General features: G+C 38.6%; 1 protein-coding gene across 3 annotated transcripts in view; it reads left to right on the top strand.

Annotated features, from left to right (window-relative positions):
- The window catches only part of TOP2B (DNA topoisomerase II beta), a 60,655-nt gene that overhangs the window by 30,010 nt on the left and 13,592 nt on the right, over positions 1 to 17,053 (top strand). For all 3 annotated transcript variants that reach the window (XM_069007309.1, XM_069007310.1, XM_069007311.1), the window contains 12 exons: positions 819 to 957; positions 4,112 to 4,269; positions 4,983 to 5,108; positions 5,792 to 5,902; positions 5,988 to 6,093; positions 6,286 to 6,395; positions 8,827 to 8,919; positions 9,014 to 9,128; positions 11,915 to 12,036; positions 12,824 to 12,972; positions 14,884 to 15,115; positions 16,522 to 16,656. In XM_069007309.1, coding sequence (XP_068863410.1) covers positions 819 to 957; positions 4,112 to 4,269; positions 4,983 to 5,108; positions 5,792 to 5,902; positions 5,988 to 6,093; positions 6,286 to 6,395; positions 8,827 to 8,919; positions 9,014 to 9,128; positions 11,915 to 12,036; positions 12,824 to 12,972; positions 14,884 to 15,115; positions 16,522 to 16,656 — 1,596 coding nt within the window. The remainder of the gene's footprint in view (positions 1 to 818; positions 958 to 4,111; positions 4,270 to 4,982; positions 5,109 to 5,791; positions 5,903 to 5,987; positions 6,094 to 6,285; positions 6,396 to 8,826; positions 8,920 to 9,013; positions 9,129 to 11,914; positions 12,037 to 12,823; positions 12,973 to 14,883; positions 15,116 to 16,521; positions 16,657 to 17,053) is intronic.

The raw sequence follows: 17,053 nt of genomic DNA, 5'->3' as shown, positions 1-17,053 counted from the left end.
ATTCTAATTCTATGTTATGGGTGACATTCCTATAGAATTAAGAGGGGAAAAAATATAACCCAGCAGTCTTGTATAACGAAATCTGAAGAATGAATGCATGCTGTATTACCATCAGCAGGTTTGATTTATAGTATTTCTAATATTCCCCGGAGTAAACACTGATTTCCAGATGCATTAAATGTGGCGCACAATCTCAACAATGAATGCTGTATTACGGGGGATAATTAAAAGCCAAAGCTCACAGTATTTCGCTCCATCTGTGTTTTCTTTTGATGTGAAGCAAAACCTAAAGCAGTTTTAGTTTAGAAAATATACTATATGCTATTTTTGTTGCAGATGTGTTTCTAGAATTAGTATCAGATTATCAAGTGGCTGGTAGAAAGCTCATTCTCAAATAGTTTTGGTTGTCTTTCAGCCATTTTCAGTCATTTCCAAAGAAAAATTAAATGGTTGTAAATATCCTGTAAAGATGCTTTTTGCTCTCCAAATCCAGGAAACAAGTGCTTAGTACCTAAAATGTCTCAGCACATCAACTACACAACCTCTTGTTAGGTCTCAGACGTCCTTTGCTCTTTCCATCAGTTATGTAAGTGGTGGAAAAGGAAGCTCCTTTTGTGTTGTGTTTTGGTTGTAAATGCATAAAGTGCTAAATAGTAAGGTGTGTGTTAATTCCTTGACCTTTCATATGTTGCAGTTTTTAAAATGTAGAGGTTAATGATTCAAAAATGTAGAGTGTTAATGATTCAAAATTGAGATGTAAGAGTCTGCTATCTGAAGCTTTATTTTTCTCATCCACAATTCTAATTTGTTGCTTGTAGGCCTCTAACTGTGGTATCATAGAGAGTATTTTGAATTGGGTCAAATTTAAGGCACAAACTCAACTGAACAAAAAATGTTCATCAGTGAAACACAGTAAAATCAAAGGCATTCCGAAACTGGATGATGCTAATGATGCTGGTAAGAGCACTTTTTTTTAATTTCTTTAATGTTTCATAAATTTTTCACAGACATGATAATTTGAAACCTGACTTTTATTTCTTATCCATATGTGGTTTTTAATAAAAATCTTTCTTGTTTTCTAAACCTCCTGGAGCTAGAATTCAAATGTGATGGTGAGTTTGGTATCAGGAACACTGTCCTCTTTAGGGAAGAGAATTAATAACACTGAACAAAAATGGCAGTCTAGGTTGGTATTGGGAGGGTGTAAATCCCCTAACTGTGGTTTCCTGCTAAATAGTGTTTCCAGTATTCCATTTTGGAGGTGAGTGGTCTTCTTGACCTTTCTAATGTAGAAAGATCAGAATCTTTATAGGGTCAGAAGCTGTAGGAAGTAAATCATGTAGTGTGCAGACCTGAGGGAATGGTTCAAGAGACTTTTTTCATTATACTTTAAATGCCATTAGGTTCCTGTCTGGGAATATAGGGCAAACTGGCAATCTCTGCTGGCTTGCTTCCTTAGCACAGACAGGGATCAGGATCAGATGGCAGTCTTTGTGCCAATAGCAATGAGATGGGAGTTGTTCTTGAAGGATTTGAGGGGCACACGTGGCTAAAGAGCTTAGAATGTTGTCGGTCTGTGTTAATTTTGGTTGGGTTTTAATACAGCCTCACATTAAGCAAAGGTAGGGAAATTGAAATGAAGTAGGTGTGTGGGCTGAGTAGCTAAAAGCATGTAAGACTGATAAAGAGGCTTGGTTTTGGTTGGGTTTTTTGTTTGTTTTGGGGGTTTTTTTTGTGCTTCAGCATCCAAGCCAAAGATGACTTGATGAGATGATGATAAGATGCTTCTAATTTTCCTCCCTCTCTTTTTGGTTCCTTGGTTATTAATTTTTTTAATGGAGTTTCTTCAGTATTTAATTACTTTTTTATTTATTCAGATGTCATATTTTGCCTCAAAAGTTGATAGTTGCATCTACTCTAGTATTTTGCCTGTGGAATTTTCACTCCTTACTCAGATAAATGTCCCTGATATTTTTTGTTGCTGAAAAGATTGTGTGCTTGGAGAAATTATATGTTTTCATGGTTATCAAGCCTAGTGCTCCTAGCAGATATAATGAATGATTTTGGACACACTTTCTTCGTCGTTTTTTTAGTTCTGCTTTGGAGACCAGGCTTCAAAATAATTTCTTACTCATTTTTTTGACTGGGGGTGAGGGGAAGGGAGAATCTCTTAACAGGGGAGCTAATAAAATTTTCTATTGCTTTTCATCCTGAAACTTCCTCAGCTAAGAAGGCATGTAGGGATTCATTTGGGCTAAAGCTTTTCATGGCTTGAATGCCTGTTACCCAGGGTATTTCTCTGATGCCTAATTGCTGTTCCATGTTGAGGGAACTCTTCATCTGCTCAGGAGGCTTAGGCAGGTATTGGTTTATTGAAATTCTGGAAGATACTGGATTTCTGACATTGAAGGCATTGCACATTTGGGGTGGACACAGGAAGTGCAGCAGGGAGAGAACAGGCTCTGGCCACAGACACATCTGACTTTAGTTATTCCTCTGGTTTTTAGATTTTTTCTTTACTTCAAGAGTGACTTTGTAGCTGAGGTCCAGCATCCACAGGTTTCTTGTGTCCCTGGTACCCCTGAATGTTTTAATCATTGCCAGTTAATGCTTAAGAACAGGAGAGAGATGTATCTCTAGAGTGATGCACTTGCTGCAGATTTCTTCCCCCTCCTCTTTAAAGAAAGGGTCCTGTACCTGATCATTCTTGCTTTCTTGTGATCTTGAACAGCTATACATAGTTCTGTGGCTTGTTGAAGGAGAAGAAGTAGAAATCAAAGCAAAAATTAGGAATACAGGATTGTAAGGGAGCAGCTAGATTACTAAATCAGGTGAAGCATAAAAGCATTTTTTGAACCTGTCAGTTCATGTAGTTTTGTCTTCGAGTTCTTTAGAGCTATGCTCAGCAAAATACCTGGAATGTTGTATTTCCGTGAAATTAATTGCTACTGATTGCATCCATTCCAGAAGAAAGTGAACCTGGGTGAAGTTCAGATGTTTTTTCTGTAGTTCATTTATGAAAAATATTGGCTCTTATATATTCTAAAACAGCACACTGGTGTTTTTCTAAGTATTTGGAGTCCACCTTGCTGGTAGGTAGTCACTGACAGTGTGAATAACTGCCTTAGATTGTATTAAGCCACACATCTTGATTCAGAAAACCAAAGATGCTGAATGTAAGTTCTGTGTAATAGGAATTATGGGCTGGTTTTTACCTACCAGGTAAAGGCAAATTACAGCACACATTTTAAATGCCAGTATATTCAAAACTTCCTTATTAGCAGTAGGTGAGACTCAACCAGCTTGAAGATTTTTTGGATTCTTTCCTACCATAGGCCTTGATAAAATAGCAAAACTACTTAATGAGCATTTGCACTGTTTGAAAAGGGTGGGTTCCTTTTTTCAACCTGCTTGTTATTTAGAACGTCTTTTCCACTGCTGCAGTTGCAATAGGCAGAACATAAATGTCATTCCAGTTTTGAGCACGCAGGCAACAAAATGCTGTGTCTTGTAGAATCAAAATTACACTGTTAGTAAAGATTTATTTTTCTGTTTGAGAAATTTGTGAGGTATAGTAAGTGCAAATGTTCTCATCGTTTGAGCTTTTCTGACATGTTCTTTGTACAGTTGTCTGGCTTTAGATGATAGACAATAAAAAAGGGAACCCACAAAAATGTGATTTAACAAATTACTTTTTAAAATATGCTGCGAGCAAAGGGAAAATGCAGAATGGGAAATAACTTCTGTATGTAACTCAGGCATGCATAATGTATGTGTATAAGAAATTTGCAGCTAGCAAAATGAAATGGTAAAGGTAAAGCAATCTGTCCTTTTTTGTGCAGACATGTGGCAACCATTATATAAGATGTGCCACCACTGCATCCCATTTTGCCTGTTTTGCTCCTTGTCCATAGCAATCCTTGCCCTTAGCAAGGATACTCATTGCTGTGCCGTTTTATGAAGGCCATCCCTAGGAAGAGAAATTCAGCCTACCTAAATGAACTGATGAGAGGAAATTAACTGTAGAGTAGGAAGAATTCAACTGTATTTCTTTCATTTGAGTTACACTTCCTGGCTTTTTGCCTTCCCTCTGCTTCTTCTTGGCCTGCAGGTGGCAAACATTCCTTGGACTGCACGTTGATATTAACAGAAGGAGACTCAGCCAAATCTTTAGCTGTCTCTGGCCTCGGTGTAATTGGTAGAGACAGATACGGAGTCTTCCCACTCAGGGGCAAAATTCTCAATGTCCGAGAAGCTTCTCACAAACAGGTATGTAGTTCTGTCCTTCTCCTTCTGCTGACAAATGGGTGTCCTCCTGTTTATTCTTGATTTCTAGATTTACACCTTCATATTTTAATTTTTAATTTTTTCTTGAGTTTTGTGACTGGGATTTCATAAAGTACCAGCTGTTTTGAAGCCTGGGATAAGGCTTTCAATATTAACTGTAGTAGTGCAGTACTGGGATGATGAAGTTCATTTCTTCACAAGTGAAAGGAAATCTTGCTATGACTCAGATTCACGTTTCACATGAGTACTTAAAACCCCTAAAACTTTGTATTTTCTCCATTGCCATGTGATTTCATGGACTCACAACATGAGTCAGCAGCCAGCAGCATTACCCCATCACATTACTCCTGCTGCCACCCATAATTTGTCTGTAATAAGAGGTGTGCTGCAGATGCCCATAAAAACAGTGGAGAAAGAAGGCATATTTGTGAGATGACTTTTTGTTACACCTGCAGTTTTCTCCCAGCTTTTCCAATCCAAAGTGCTCTGTCTGTAGAGGAGAAAGAGAGTGGTACAGTCTTGAGAATTTGCAAGTACAGAAGAAATCATTACAAGTGCAAAGGCTTGAAGGGGTGGGAATAAAAAGCTTATAAAGTTGAGGTCAAGGTGCATTGTAAAAAGTATCTATAAAGCAAGACTGAGATGTTTCTGAATCTCTGCTTTTTACACTGGCTGCAAAAATAACTTTTGTACAGATTATGGAAAACGCAGAAATCAACAACATCATCAAAATAGTTGGACTACAATACAAGAAAAGCTATGAAGATCCAGAATCTCTGAAAAGTTTGAGATATGGAAAAATTATGATCATGACAGATCAGGTAAGTCTGAAATTCACAGGTTTTAATCTACAAAGCTTCTTACGGTGTGTTTTGCTGCAATTTCATAGGTTATGAGATTTCTTTAAGGGATTAATTTATTTATATATATTGTTTTGGTTGCTCTAAAAGCACAACTGAACTTTGCTGCGCAAAATAGCAAGAAGCCGAAGTATTAATAAAAACATACTACTGATAATTCAAAAATATGCTGAAAGTAAGGACAAAAGTAGACAATAAATGAGGTGGTATTGCTAGCAAGTCAGGTAGAGACAAGAATGTAGGCAATTATTTTTGGAAAATCTCATGATTGAGCTATCAAGCTTCATGCCACCAATGAGAACTGTGGCCAGGTTCGGCTTTTTTCTGCAAAAATTCAACTCTGTGGTGTCTGGGAGAGCTGTCAAGCTCTCAGCAAAAACATGCCACAGGCAGAGAAACTTTGAACAGCAACTATGCACTTGGCTTGGAAGAGATCATTAATAGCTCAGGGACAGTGACATTCACAGGTGGTTATTTCATACCCAGGTCCAGTTTGGAATCCAAATTAAAGTCAGCTGTTCCTTTCTATGCTTTCTATCCTCAGACATTGTGTTGATGTATTCAGGCCACTGAGTGGGTTTTTTGGTGGTTTTGGGAATCTGGTATTTTGTAAGATTGCCTCATGTTATCATGTTCTGATTCAGGATCAGGATGGATCTCACATAAAGGGCTTGTTGATCAATTTTATTCATCACAATTGGCCGTCACTGTTGAAACACGGTTTTCTCGAGGAATTCATCACCCCTATCGTGAAGGTATGGGATCTGTTATTGAGATTTTATGGATTACTTACAGCACAACAGAAATGTTGATTTTGTTTGTTTGTTTGTTTTTTCAAAGGCAAGCAAAAATAAGCAAGAACTTTCGTTCTATAGTATTCCTGAATTTGATGAGTGGAAAAAGCATATGGAAAATCACAAAGCATGGAAGATTAAATACTACAAAGGTTTGTTTAAAAACAAATATGTGAACCCTATGAATAAATGATAATAAATGGGTGGTGTGAAGTTTTATTTATGGCTGTTTTCATGATAGTATCTTACATAGTGATTTTATAATATTCCCAGTAAAATAAAAGGGGTAAAATAATAAAACTTAAATTTTGAATATTGAGTAACTATTTCTGTTTATTGTACAGGATTGGGTACCAGCACTGCTAAAGAAGCAAAAGAATATTTTGCTGACATGGAAAGACATCGGATCTTGTTTCGATATGCTGGGCCTGAGGATGATGCTGCCATTACACTGGTAAGAACTCACAGAAGTGCTTCCATATGATATGTTTTAGTTTTCATTGGGTGCTGAAAATGGCACGTGAGGAAGTCCTGAGAGGGCTTGTTTTGGTTTTTTTTGTGTACCTGAAAAAGTACTTTGGGCAGAGAAAGAGTCTTTTGGAAAATGTTTTAAATTTTGGAATAAGCTTAATCCACACCACAAAGTGAGCTCTACCTTCTGCTTTTAGCTTTGATAATTTTGTGTGATGTGAATATCAAGAAATGTTACAGTCAGAATTTCTTTTAAAGACAGAACATACAAAAAATGCTCAGAGTAAGGCAATAGAGCCCAAACAAATTATGTTTCACATCTGCTTAGGGGTCTGTATTTTGTTTCTGAGCAAATAAGATCAGATAAATATTGTTTATTCATTGAAGATCTATCAGTGTGTCATATATGTATTCATGCATGTGCTCTACGTATTTGAAGTTTTGTAGATAGTTTTGTGCAGGAAAATACTTGTGTTTCAAAGAAGGCTTGTGGAAGGACAAAGTATGAAGTGTCTGGAACAAAGCTGTTTTCTCAAGAAATATTTCAACTTATATCTACTTTAATTTGCTATTTTAGTTGTAGGTGACATTACAGAGAAAAAAACGGGTAGGAGAGAAAAAAAGGAAAATGGAAAAATACTCATCTTAGACAAAACAACTTTTTTCTTATACTGTGGGTACAGTAAAATGTGTGATTTTACGAACAGTTCTGATCTCTATTTCTGCAAAGAGACCTCCATACACAGGCTGGTGTAGGGAGGCCATGTCACCAGTTATGGCTGATCCTCACTGTTAGGCACCTAGTATTCTGTCAGTCTGGGAGGAAGCTGTTCACCTCTGTTACACCTCAGCAACTACCAGCTAGTGCTGGAGCTGTATACAGAGGCTTCACTTATACTTCCACCTGCATTTCCTCTGCTGGTCACTGTAATCCCAGCCCCAAGTTTACCCCAAGGTGGTGTGTGATTACAGGCCTTGCTAGGCCTCATGCTAGGAAAGCAAAAACTATTTCACAAAGCAAATTCCTCAGCATTCTGAAGAACTCCTTTGCTAGTAAATGAAGTATTAGAATAGCAGTTTTAAGTGGAGAAACAGAAAAAATCCCCTTCTTATTCTATTTAGGAATAAATATTTGAGAACAGCTCTTAATTCTATTAATTCTATTTTTATTCTATTGAAATAATTTTTATGCTGATCCAGCTCTTGGTCATTTGTCACTTCAGTCGTCTAGAAAAGGTACAGATAAACTGAAAGGAGCCAGAAGAAAATGCTAACAATTTAGTCAAGTTTTTTACAAAAGCATAATCTTAAATTTTCAGATGTCTGGTGTTGTGAATTATCAAGGTTTGTTCACAAAGGAAGTCAGTCTGATGCAAAACATAGTGATATTGCTCAGTCCCTTTCTCAGAAACTAAGTTAGATTTAATATTTATTACACAACATTGTGTCTCCAAGGAATTGAAACTATTCATTGAGCTCCTTTGGAGTGCTCCAGTCAGAGTCCTTTGAAAAAGATGGTGCTGATGACCATGTTCTCATGCAGGAGAGTGGTTAAAATCAGGACATGATGGAGTTTCTATATCTTACTCCCTGAGGAAAAAAGGCAATACCTCAGCAACTCATAGAATTTCCCCAAAGTAGTCAAAATCTTGCTTAAACCACATATTCAGTTTTTGTGTCCTTTTCTCTTTTTCGGAGAAGAAACTCACTGGAGGGAAACTGTTTCTGTGACACCACAAAGTCAGAACATTCCTGTGTCCTTTTGTAGTGATAAGTGGTTGCTGGAAAGTGATGCCTTGTCATCATGAAGGCTGAAGCTGTCAGTCAGCTGGCACAAACTCTGGCTTAGGCTTTTTGTGCAGTGTCAATTTTGTCAGGTTGTCGATTTTCATAAGAGGACTAGGGATGGCCAGTCAGGAACAGCTACAAGTTATTGACAGAGCAAAGAGGGCATGGAGAGGACAAGAGTGGGATGTTTTTTCTAATACCTTCACCTGATTTTCTTGATGAGAGCTAGTTATAGCTCAGTCTAAATGATGAACCCAACCGTAAAGCTGCGTGGGGAAAGACCTTCAAACCCATGTGTCAAAGCGCAACTCTGACGTGAAGAGGGGGAAGAAGAATTATAAGATTTGTCTAAATGTGTGCAGATTTCAGGAAAGCAATATAAATTTAAATTGCAATCAGTGAGAGATCTGTCATTTCAAAAACACCTTGTGCAAAAATGTCTGAAAAGTCATGTACTGATACTGCTCCTTAAATGTAATCGTTAGTTATATGGATTAGCTTGTCCAAATAAGCCTTTGTGAATACTTCATCAGAAAGTTCAATATACTTAAAATTCTGACTAAAGTAACATACATTTGCACAAACATTTATATGCTGATACTTTAGTGTACTTGGAATCTTTCCAGGCCTTCAGTAAGAAGAAGATTGATGACCGAAAAGAATGGTTAACAAATTTCATGGAAGACAGGCGACAGCGTCGACTACACGGCCTTCCTGAGGTGAGTTCTAAATAATAGTCATAAATCTGCCAGGTGAGATTTAAATGTAATGTAGTTTTTGTATTGAATGAATAATGTATGTGGTTTTTTTCAGCAATTTTTATATGGTACAGCAACAAAACATTTGACTTACAATGATTTCATTAACAAGGAGTTGATCCTTTTCTCAAATTCAGACAACGAGAGATCTATCCCTTCCCTTGTTGATGGTAAGCTGATAATTCATTATGATTTGTTGGAATATTCCTGTTTATTGATGGTTTTTAAAGCTGTGATTTGTGTTGGGAATCAATGCATTCAAGTAGAGAATATAAGAACTTCCATGTATGTGTTTGTTAACATTTCGTATCAGTGGTGTCCTGGGTGCATTAGGAAGGGCATTGCCAGGGGGTCAAGGGAGGTGATCCTGCCCCTCTACTCAGCCCTCAGATGTGAGGCCACATCTGCTGTGTCTGTGCAGTTCTGGGCTTCTTGGGACAAGAGGGACATGGAGCTCCTGGGGCAGGTTCAGTGGAGGGTTATGAAGATGATGAAGGGACTGGACCATCTCTCTTACAAGGAAAGGCTGATGGAGCTGGGCCTGTTCAGTCTCAAGAGATGGTTGCGAGGGGACCTTATCAATGTGTGTAAGTATCTAAAGGGGAGGTGTCAAGAGGATGGAGCCAGCATCTTCTCAGTGGTGCCAAACAGTAGGACAAGAGGCAGTGGACAGGCACTGATGCACAGGAAGTTCCACCTGAACATGAGGAAGACCTTCTATGTGTGGTGACTGCGCACTGGAGGGTATGGAGTCTCCATCACTGAATATATTCAAGAGAGACTATATCCTGTGCAGTGTACTCTAGGGTGATCCTGCTCGGGGAGGTTGGACCAGATGAGCCACTGTGGTCTCTTCCAACCTGAACACTTCTGTTCAGGAATTGCCATGTTTCTTCTGTGGAAGTTTAAGCTGCTGCTGTGCAGGCTTGTTACTTAACCAGACCTATTCCCTAGGCTGTACAAGCACTTTGTTTCTGCTCATACCATCAGAGAAAGCAAGTCTCTTAAGTGCTTATAATAATTAACATTCAAGTCAGCAGCTGAGTGCAGATGAAGATGCAAATGTTTTCTCTCTTCAGTCTTGCACCACAGGCAGTGCTCTAATGTTTACTGACCTGTAATCTTGCTAGGCTCCTGTCAGTCAGGCTTACTAACCCTCCCCCTTGCAATAGCATAAACATTAAAAGGAGCAGCTTACTACGCTACAGCTTTGTTTGTGAAACTGTCCGCAGACAGCATGAGCAGGAATTCCCATCCATGTCGTTGTCTGTGTGCACAAGCTTACTACGGTCAGAAAAAAGGCTTCAGGGAGGGGGGAAGTGCATTTATCTCCACTTTCCAGTACATTTTATAGTGGAGCTGGTCAGGCTTCTTTACACTACAGACTTATACCAAAATATTCATACAGGAAGAGCTTTTTGGTGTTTTGGATGAGAGAGAGGGATAGTTCAGGGCGTAGGGGCAGTAGCTTCCTGGTAGGATGGATCCCCAGCTTTGATGTAGAATGAAACTGAGTTAGGTATGCAGATACACACCTAGGGAACCAAAGGATGTCAGTCTCTGTTTCAGCTTCTCCAGACTTAGTTCTTTCCATACCTGGGTACTTACAGAGCTGTGTGTTTCAAGAGATCATTGCTCTTTACAGCATGCTGTACCCAGACTGCTTTCTCAGAAACAGCAGAATGATTTTGCTGAAACTTAAAGAATGAACTCACAGTAGACTGTTTCTACAGAAATGTATGAAAATAAGAAGGGAACAAAGCTATTCATGTATTTGTATGTGTCTATGTATATATGTAACATAATGTAGGTGTATATATATAATATTACAAATATTATATATAATTCCTATGAGTGTTTCTCCGCATTCTGGGCATGGATATGTGAATTGTTCAGCAGGTGTAGTGCTCTAGCAATGGCTTTTGTCCTTTAGCATTGTCAGGAGATAAATGACAGGTTAGTCTGCTGTCAAATCTCAGAAAAAATAATGAAGAAGATTTTGACTGTCTCTTCACAGCTGCTAGTTACAATTCTTACTACTTGGTGATTCTCCTGTGTGAAAGAAATCCTTTAGGTCTGTTGTTTTCAATAGATTTCTGGTAGTAAAGCATGATGCAGACCCATTGTAAAAAAGTTTGGATATTGCATATTTAAATAAAATGGAAATTGAAGTCAGTTTCTTTTTTATTTTTTCGTCTTCCTTCCAGCTTTTGCTCTTATGTTTGACCCACTGCAGTAATGGTAACATTTAACAATATTTTAGTGCATTTCAGAAATGTATGTGAATTAAAACACTGCCTAGCTCAATAAGCATGATCTAGAACTGGTTATCAAGTTCTAGATAACATGCAGGAAGTATGATGCAATCCCTTCCACACAGATGTTGTTCCTAAAGTGTGCCTAAGCAATGAAAATAAACCAGAAGATCAGAAACTGGCTTCTTTCTTAAAACTTTAATAAAAGATCTAAAGAGGATAACATTTTTTTTTGTTGAATTTTAGTGCATATTTGAGAATTTCACACAAAAAGTAGAATTTCTAAGTGCTGTGAAATACACGTAAGCTACAGTTACAGCTGTTATTGCTGAATTTGTGCCGGTATTCTTAGGAAAAAGATTTTGCTGAGTAGAAGGGAAAGAATTCTTGACTTGTGGAAGTTGTACGTCTAGGATCAAGCTGCAGTTTATTAGAATGATGTATTGGATGCTGTATAATAGGCTGAAAAGATTATGTTTCCACTTTCTTGGTAATTGTTTTGAATTTGGTAAAATATTTTTATTACTTAAAAAAAATATATATATTTATTATTTTGTTAATATTACCATGTGAATTTACTTCTATTTAATTTCTAGACTTCTTTTGAGAGAGATTAGAAATGATAATAAAGGCTAAACAAGTTTATAATTTGAAAACATTTGCTTGTGTCTGTGTTGAGAATGGGACGTTCTTCTTACTAGGTTTGAAACCAGGGCAACGCAAGGTTCTGTTCACTTGCTTTAAGAGAAATGATAAACGTGAAGTAAAGGTTGCTCAGCTGGCTGGTTCTGTGGCTGAAATGTCAGCTTATCACCATGGGGAGGTGAGTATGGAGGATGGTGAAGTTGTGAGGACTTTTAGCCTACGTAAAATATTAGGTAAATGTTTCTGGTATTAAAATTGCAAACTATTGACTGTAATTCTACTAATCACAGACGTCTTTTAGAAGGAAGTGAACCGAACAGTATGTGTCTTAATAAGACAGCACATTTCCTTTCTTTCCAAGTGTTTGTCCACAGTGTTATCCCAAATACAGTATGGGTTGTGGCAAAATAGTAGATAACTAATTACCTAGGCAACTTCTAGATTCTCAAATCATAGGAATACAGGAACTATGTACTAGGACAATTTTTGTCTGAAACAAGAAGTACAGTATTTTAAGGGAAGAAGCAGAGACTGTTCTTCAAAAACTTTTTATGATGTCAGAACAAAGATTATTTCTAGCTCCTGTTTTGTTTATATTTTGTTTATATTTATTTGAAATATTAGCAAGAGTGGCCATATTAACAGTCCATCTATCCCCTCTCTTCTCCCTTTAGAAGCAATGAGTAGTGGTTTGTGCGTGCAAGTGTGGTCAGTTTGTGTCCCTTTACTTCCCCAGAGAAGTGCTTTAGAAAAAAATGAGAAGCCCAGGGGTTTTCATAAGCATAGAATATGTATTCCCAGCAGCCCTTGTAAAAGGTTAAAACAGGCCTTTGTCAGGGAGACTGCTTTTTTATAAATTTAATTCAGGTTAGTCACATAATTTTGGGCCATTAAAAATAGATTTTACTGGCTGATTAGGGTAGACTGTCTCATACTTAGTACTATGAATATGTATTTTCTTGCAGCAAGCACTAATGATGACTATCGTCAACTTGGCTCAGAACTTTGTTGGAAGTAACAATGTGAATCTGCTACAACCTATTGGTCAGTTTGGCACCAGGCTTCATGGTGGAAAGGATGCTGCCAGCCCTCGCTATATTTTCACCATGTTAAGGTAAGCTGCTAATGTCAAGCTAAATGCATTCTTTTAAATAGCTTTGTGTAGTGGTTTGGTCTAAAATACTCATTACTATTTATCTTTTGTGAGATAAGAATTAGGAGAAACGCAAAGCAGGCACCAAACTTGAAAGAATATAAAGGAGTCTATAAACAGACCTAAAAGAAAAAGAAAAAAAAAATAATAATACCACACCTTCAGAACACTTCTCCTCCCCCCACCTTTCTCCCTTCTCCCACTGACAATGTAAAAAGACAGCCCTTGAGATGTTCAGTCTGTTTATCACTTCCATAATAACCTTGTTCAGTTCATTTAGGAAGAGGAGTCTCTCTTGCCCATGCTATGAACACATTATCACAACGAGCCAGCCGCCCGGGTTGGTTCTCTGCTCACAATGTGGGTCCCTTCCCACAACTTGCAGCTTTTCCCACAACTGCTTTCGAGGGTCCACTCTTGAATTCCTGGGGTACAATTTTAAGGTTGAGCCATTCAGAAACAAAAGTTCTCTTCACCCATCTCTGGGAGCATTTCATCTCTAAGAACAGAGGCCCTTCTCCTTCCCTGGGAGCAAAGGGTACTCATCTTCATCTTTAGGACTATCTCTGGAAGCATCTCTAGGAACTGAGGTTTTCTCCTTTTCCATTTGGAGCAAACGTCCTCATCGCTTCCATCTCTCCCTGTTCAAACTTCTCATTAAATTACAGCTGCTTCAGCATCTGCCTATCTCAGCGTAGGTGCTTTTGCTCACAAGTACAAGTTGAACGCTCCACCCCCCATGCCTTCATGAAATCGCAACGGGATACTCTGATATATCATAGCTCTACAACAGACTTTCAGCTTTAAGCATCTCCGCTTTCTCTTCCCTCGGGTTTTCAGCTCTTCACAGCACTAAAAGGGTTAATCTCACCCAGGCCTTGCAGCTGGAATGTCACTTATCAGTGTTGATCACATGATCTCTGCTGGACAGCAGTGCAACTTTCAGCTGAATCTTGGCCGCACTGGAGAGGGGGAGCCGGGCTGCTCTGTCTGCACATAGCAGGGTTGTGGGGTGGAACAGGTCCATGGCTCCAGGATGGCCATGGCCCGGCCTGGCCTGGCCCGAGCAGAGCCTGGGCCGGGCCCGCCCACCCCCACACAGGGCCCACAGCCACCTGTGCCAGCGCCGGAAACGAGAGAGAGCTCTGCCCGGGGTTTGTTTATTCTGAAGCGTGGATCACAGAGGCGGTCACAATTTAAGTGGCTAAAAAACACGTCCATATTCAAGCTGGCCAGCTGATAGGTTCTGTCAGGTCACAGAGGAAGCTGTAAGCACCCCTTGGCGAGGACATCACTTCTGGGACTATGCTTGCTAACCCATGACACTTTGTTATGAACCTCATCCTTTCACAACACCTCTTTTTCTGGGGGTGGGTAGGGGAGAGAAGTGGAGAAAGATTGAAATATTTTGATAGAAGTTCATATTTTGCTTTGGATCTCTTAAGTATGGATTTGAACACCCATAGCATTTTGCTACTCCTACAGTTAAGCAAGGAAATTTTGCAACTTTTTGGATGCTGTGTTGCTTTATTACTGGGTGCCCCAGTGTCACACTGAGCTGTGTGTTCTCAAAAGCTTCAAAGAATGATATTTTGTAGATGTTAAATGTCAGCAGTTGCTGGTGCACCAGGTACGTGTGTTACTGTGAAGGAAATTAACATCATCTATTACGAACACGCTCTTCCATTGGGAAGAACTTCTTTATCTCAGGAGATGTGTACGTTGGGTTTTCAGCTTCAAAATGGCAGAGAAAGGAAGATGTGAGAAAAATCTGCAAACAGATCATATCTTGGCCCAAGGACTGTTAAAGCAAAATGTTCTTTACTTAATGGAGTTGAGGTTAAATGGTTTTCTTTTTTTTTCTTTTTAAAGCCCTTTAGCAAGGCTGCTTTTTCCATCAGTGGACGACAACTTGCTTAAATTCCTATATGATGACAACCAACGTGTAGAGCCTGAATGGTATATTCCCATCATTCCCATGGTCCTAGTAAATGGAGCTGAAGGAATTGGCACCGGATGGGCATGCAAACTTCCAAACTATGATACCAGAGAGATTGTAAACAATGTCAGACGAATGCTGGATGGCCTAGATCCCCACCCAATGGTAAAAATAATAGTACATATTGGTATTTAATTTGTGTGTACTTGCAAAATTAATTCCTATCTCTCTTGAACTTCTTGATTATTGGAACATCTGAGTTGGTTTGTCCCAGTAATTTTATGCAGAAGCTTTACTTGACTGTTGGGATAAGGCTGGGAAGTTCACCTTGAAGCAAAAACATTGCTATCTGTATTTTTTTGCAATTATTTTAGCAGACTTTTTGTTCAGTCTGCTGACTGTTACAAGTCTTACAAGGTAGTTGTGACATGGCAGTAAAAAGTTGTATCACTCTTTCTTTTTGAAGGTACTACTTAAGTATCTTCAGCCAAAGTTAGCATTTTCTTTCTCTTGTCTGAATTGTTCTCTCTTTTATATATCTGTAGGCAGAGAAGATACTGCTGCTGTTCAAGAAAATCAGCAGCTTCCGAGCTGCATTTAGCTTCTGTTTATTCAAAATTTCAGAAGTCCCAGAAGTGGTGTGAAAAAAATTGGGCAGGAAGAATACTTGTGTGAACCCATAATATCTGTGACCAAGAGATGAAATACAGTTGATGTAACCCTAATTTTACAACTGATGAATATTGCTGCTTGGCTGTGTTTACCAAGTCATAGAAGCAGAAACATCTTTTCTTCTCTATTTTGATCACAGTTCACTGAGTGTGCAGTATCCATTTTCATGACATAGTGTCTTTCCTTTTTCAAATTCTTGGGAACAATGAAGTTGTTTTTTTTTTTTTAAATTAATGCAATCCATTGCCCTTCCTTTAGGACTCCTAGGCCTTCTGTGTAGTCTCACAGTCAATTGAAGCTCACTGTGGTTGAAAGAGGCAGTTCTGCCTCCATCTAGCTCCTTTCTGTATGCTGGTATGTGTTTGTGTCCTCATGGTAAGCTGGATAAGGAAACCAATCCTGTTAAAAAAAATTCCTCAGCCTGTTAGTTACGATTTAACCTGGATGGGTTCCACTATCTTTGCCAAACAGCACAAAAATGAGAAAATGGTTAGGGGAGGTAGCACCACTTCTGTAAAGTTACTGTGAGACTGGGGTGTTAATGTGCCTTCTGTCATGCCTTATTTATGCTTGGAGTTTTCTTTAAAAAAGAGGAGGAAGGAACCAAAGAAAAGAATCAAAACCAAACCCCACTACCTCCCTGGGTTCAGCCACATCTTCTTAACAATTTTTCTACTCTGTGGACAGTAGGATAATTGGTCCTGTCACTTGCATGTGTATATTCTGGTTTTTTCTCTGTAGTATTTTTCCTATGACTTCAGATTTTCACAGGCATGAGAGGTTTGTTGATGGTTTAGTGCAATATACAGTGATAACTGTAATGGAGTATGGGAAACAAATATTTTACTGACGCTTTATTATAAAGGTTATTACCACTTTGCTGGTTTTTCCAATTTCAGCTCCCAAACTACAAAAACTTCAAAGGAACCATTCAGGAACTTGGTCAAAATCAGTATGTAGTGAGTGGTGAAATTTTTGTGGTGGACAGGAACACAGTAGAAATTACAGAGCTTCCTGTAAGGACATGGACCCAGGTAAGTAAAAGTGAAATACATTTTAATATAAACAAAAACCAATGAAGAATTCCTCATTAAATTATTTAATCCTACATCTGCATGAACTTCTAACACAATTTCTCATTATACATACAAGGAAAGAAGCATGGCTTCATTCTCCTGTGTGCTTTTGTAGAGGATGGTTTTCTATTCGTGCCATCAGCTGTCCATGCTACAAAGAATACCTGCTTCTCCTGCTGAATTCCTAGTTAATCCACTTCACAGTAGCCTTTTCTGTCCTGGTTAGATGCCTTGTCTGTTTGTGCTGCTCCTGGCCTGCATTTTGCAGGTTATACTGGTTCTGTAAACTATAACTGCTATCAGATGTAATGCACAGAGCTTTTGAAGTTTATGTTGTTCAGTTGGTTTGCAGTTT

The sequence above is a fragment of the Aphelocoma coerulescens genome, chromosome 2 (assembly GCF_041296385.1).
Source record: "Aphelocoma coerulescens isolate FSJ_1873_10779 chromosome 2, UR_Acoe_1.0, whole genome shotgun sequence".
Classification (NCBI taxonomy): domain Eukaryota; kingdom Metazoa; phylum Chordata; class Aves; order Passeriformes; family Corvidae; genus Aphelocoma; species Aphelocoma coerulescens.
Note: the sequence above shows the minus strand (reverse complement) of the source record. Positions and strands in the feature narration are given on the sequence as shown.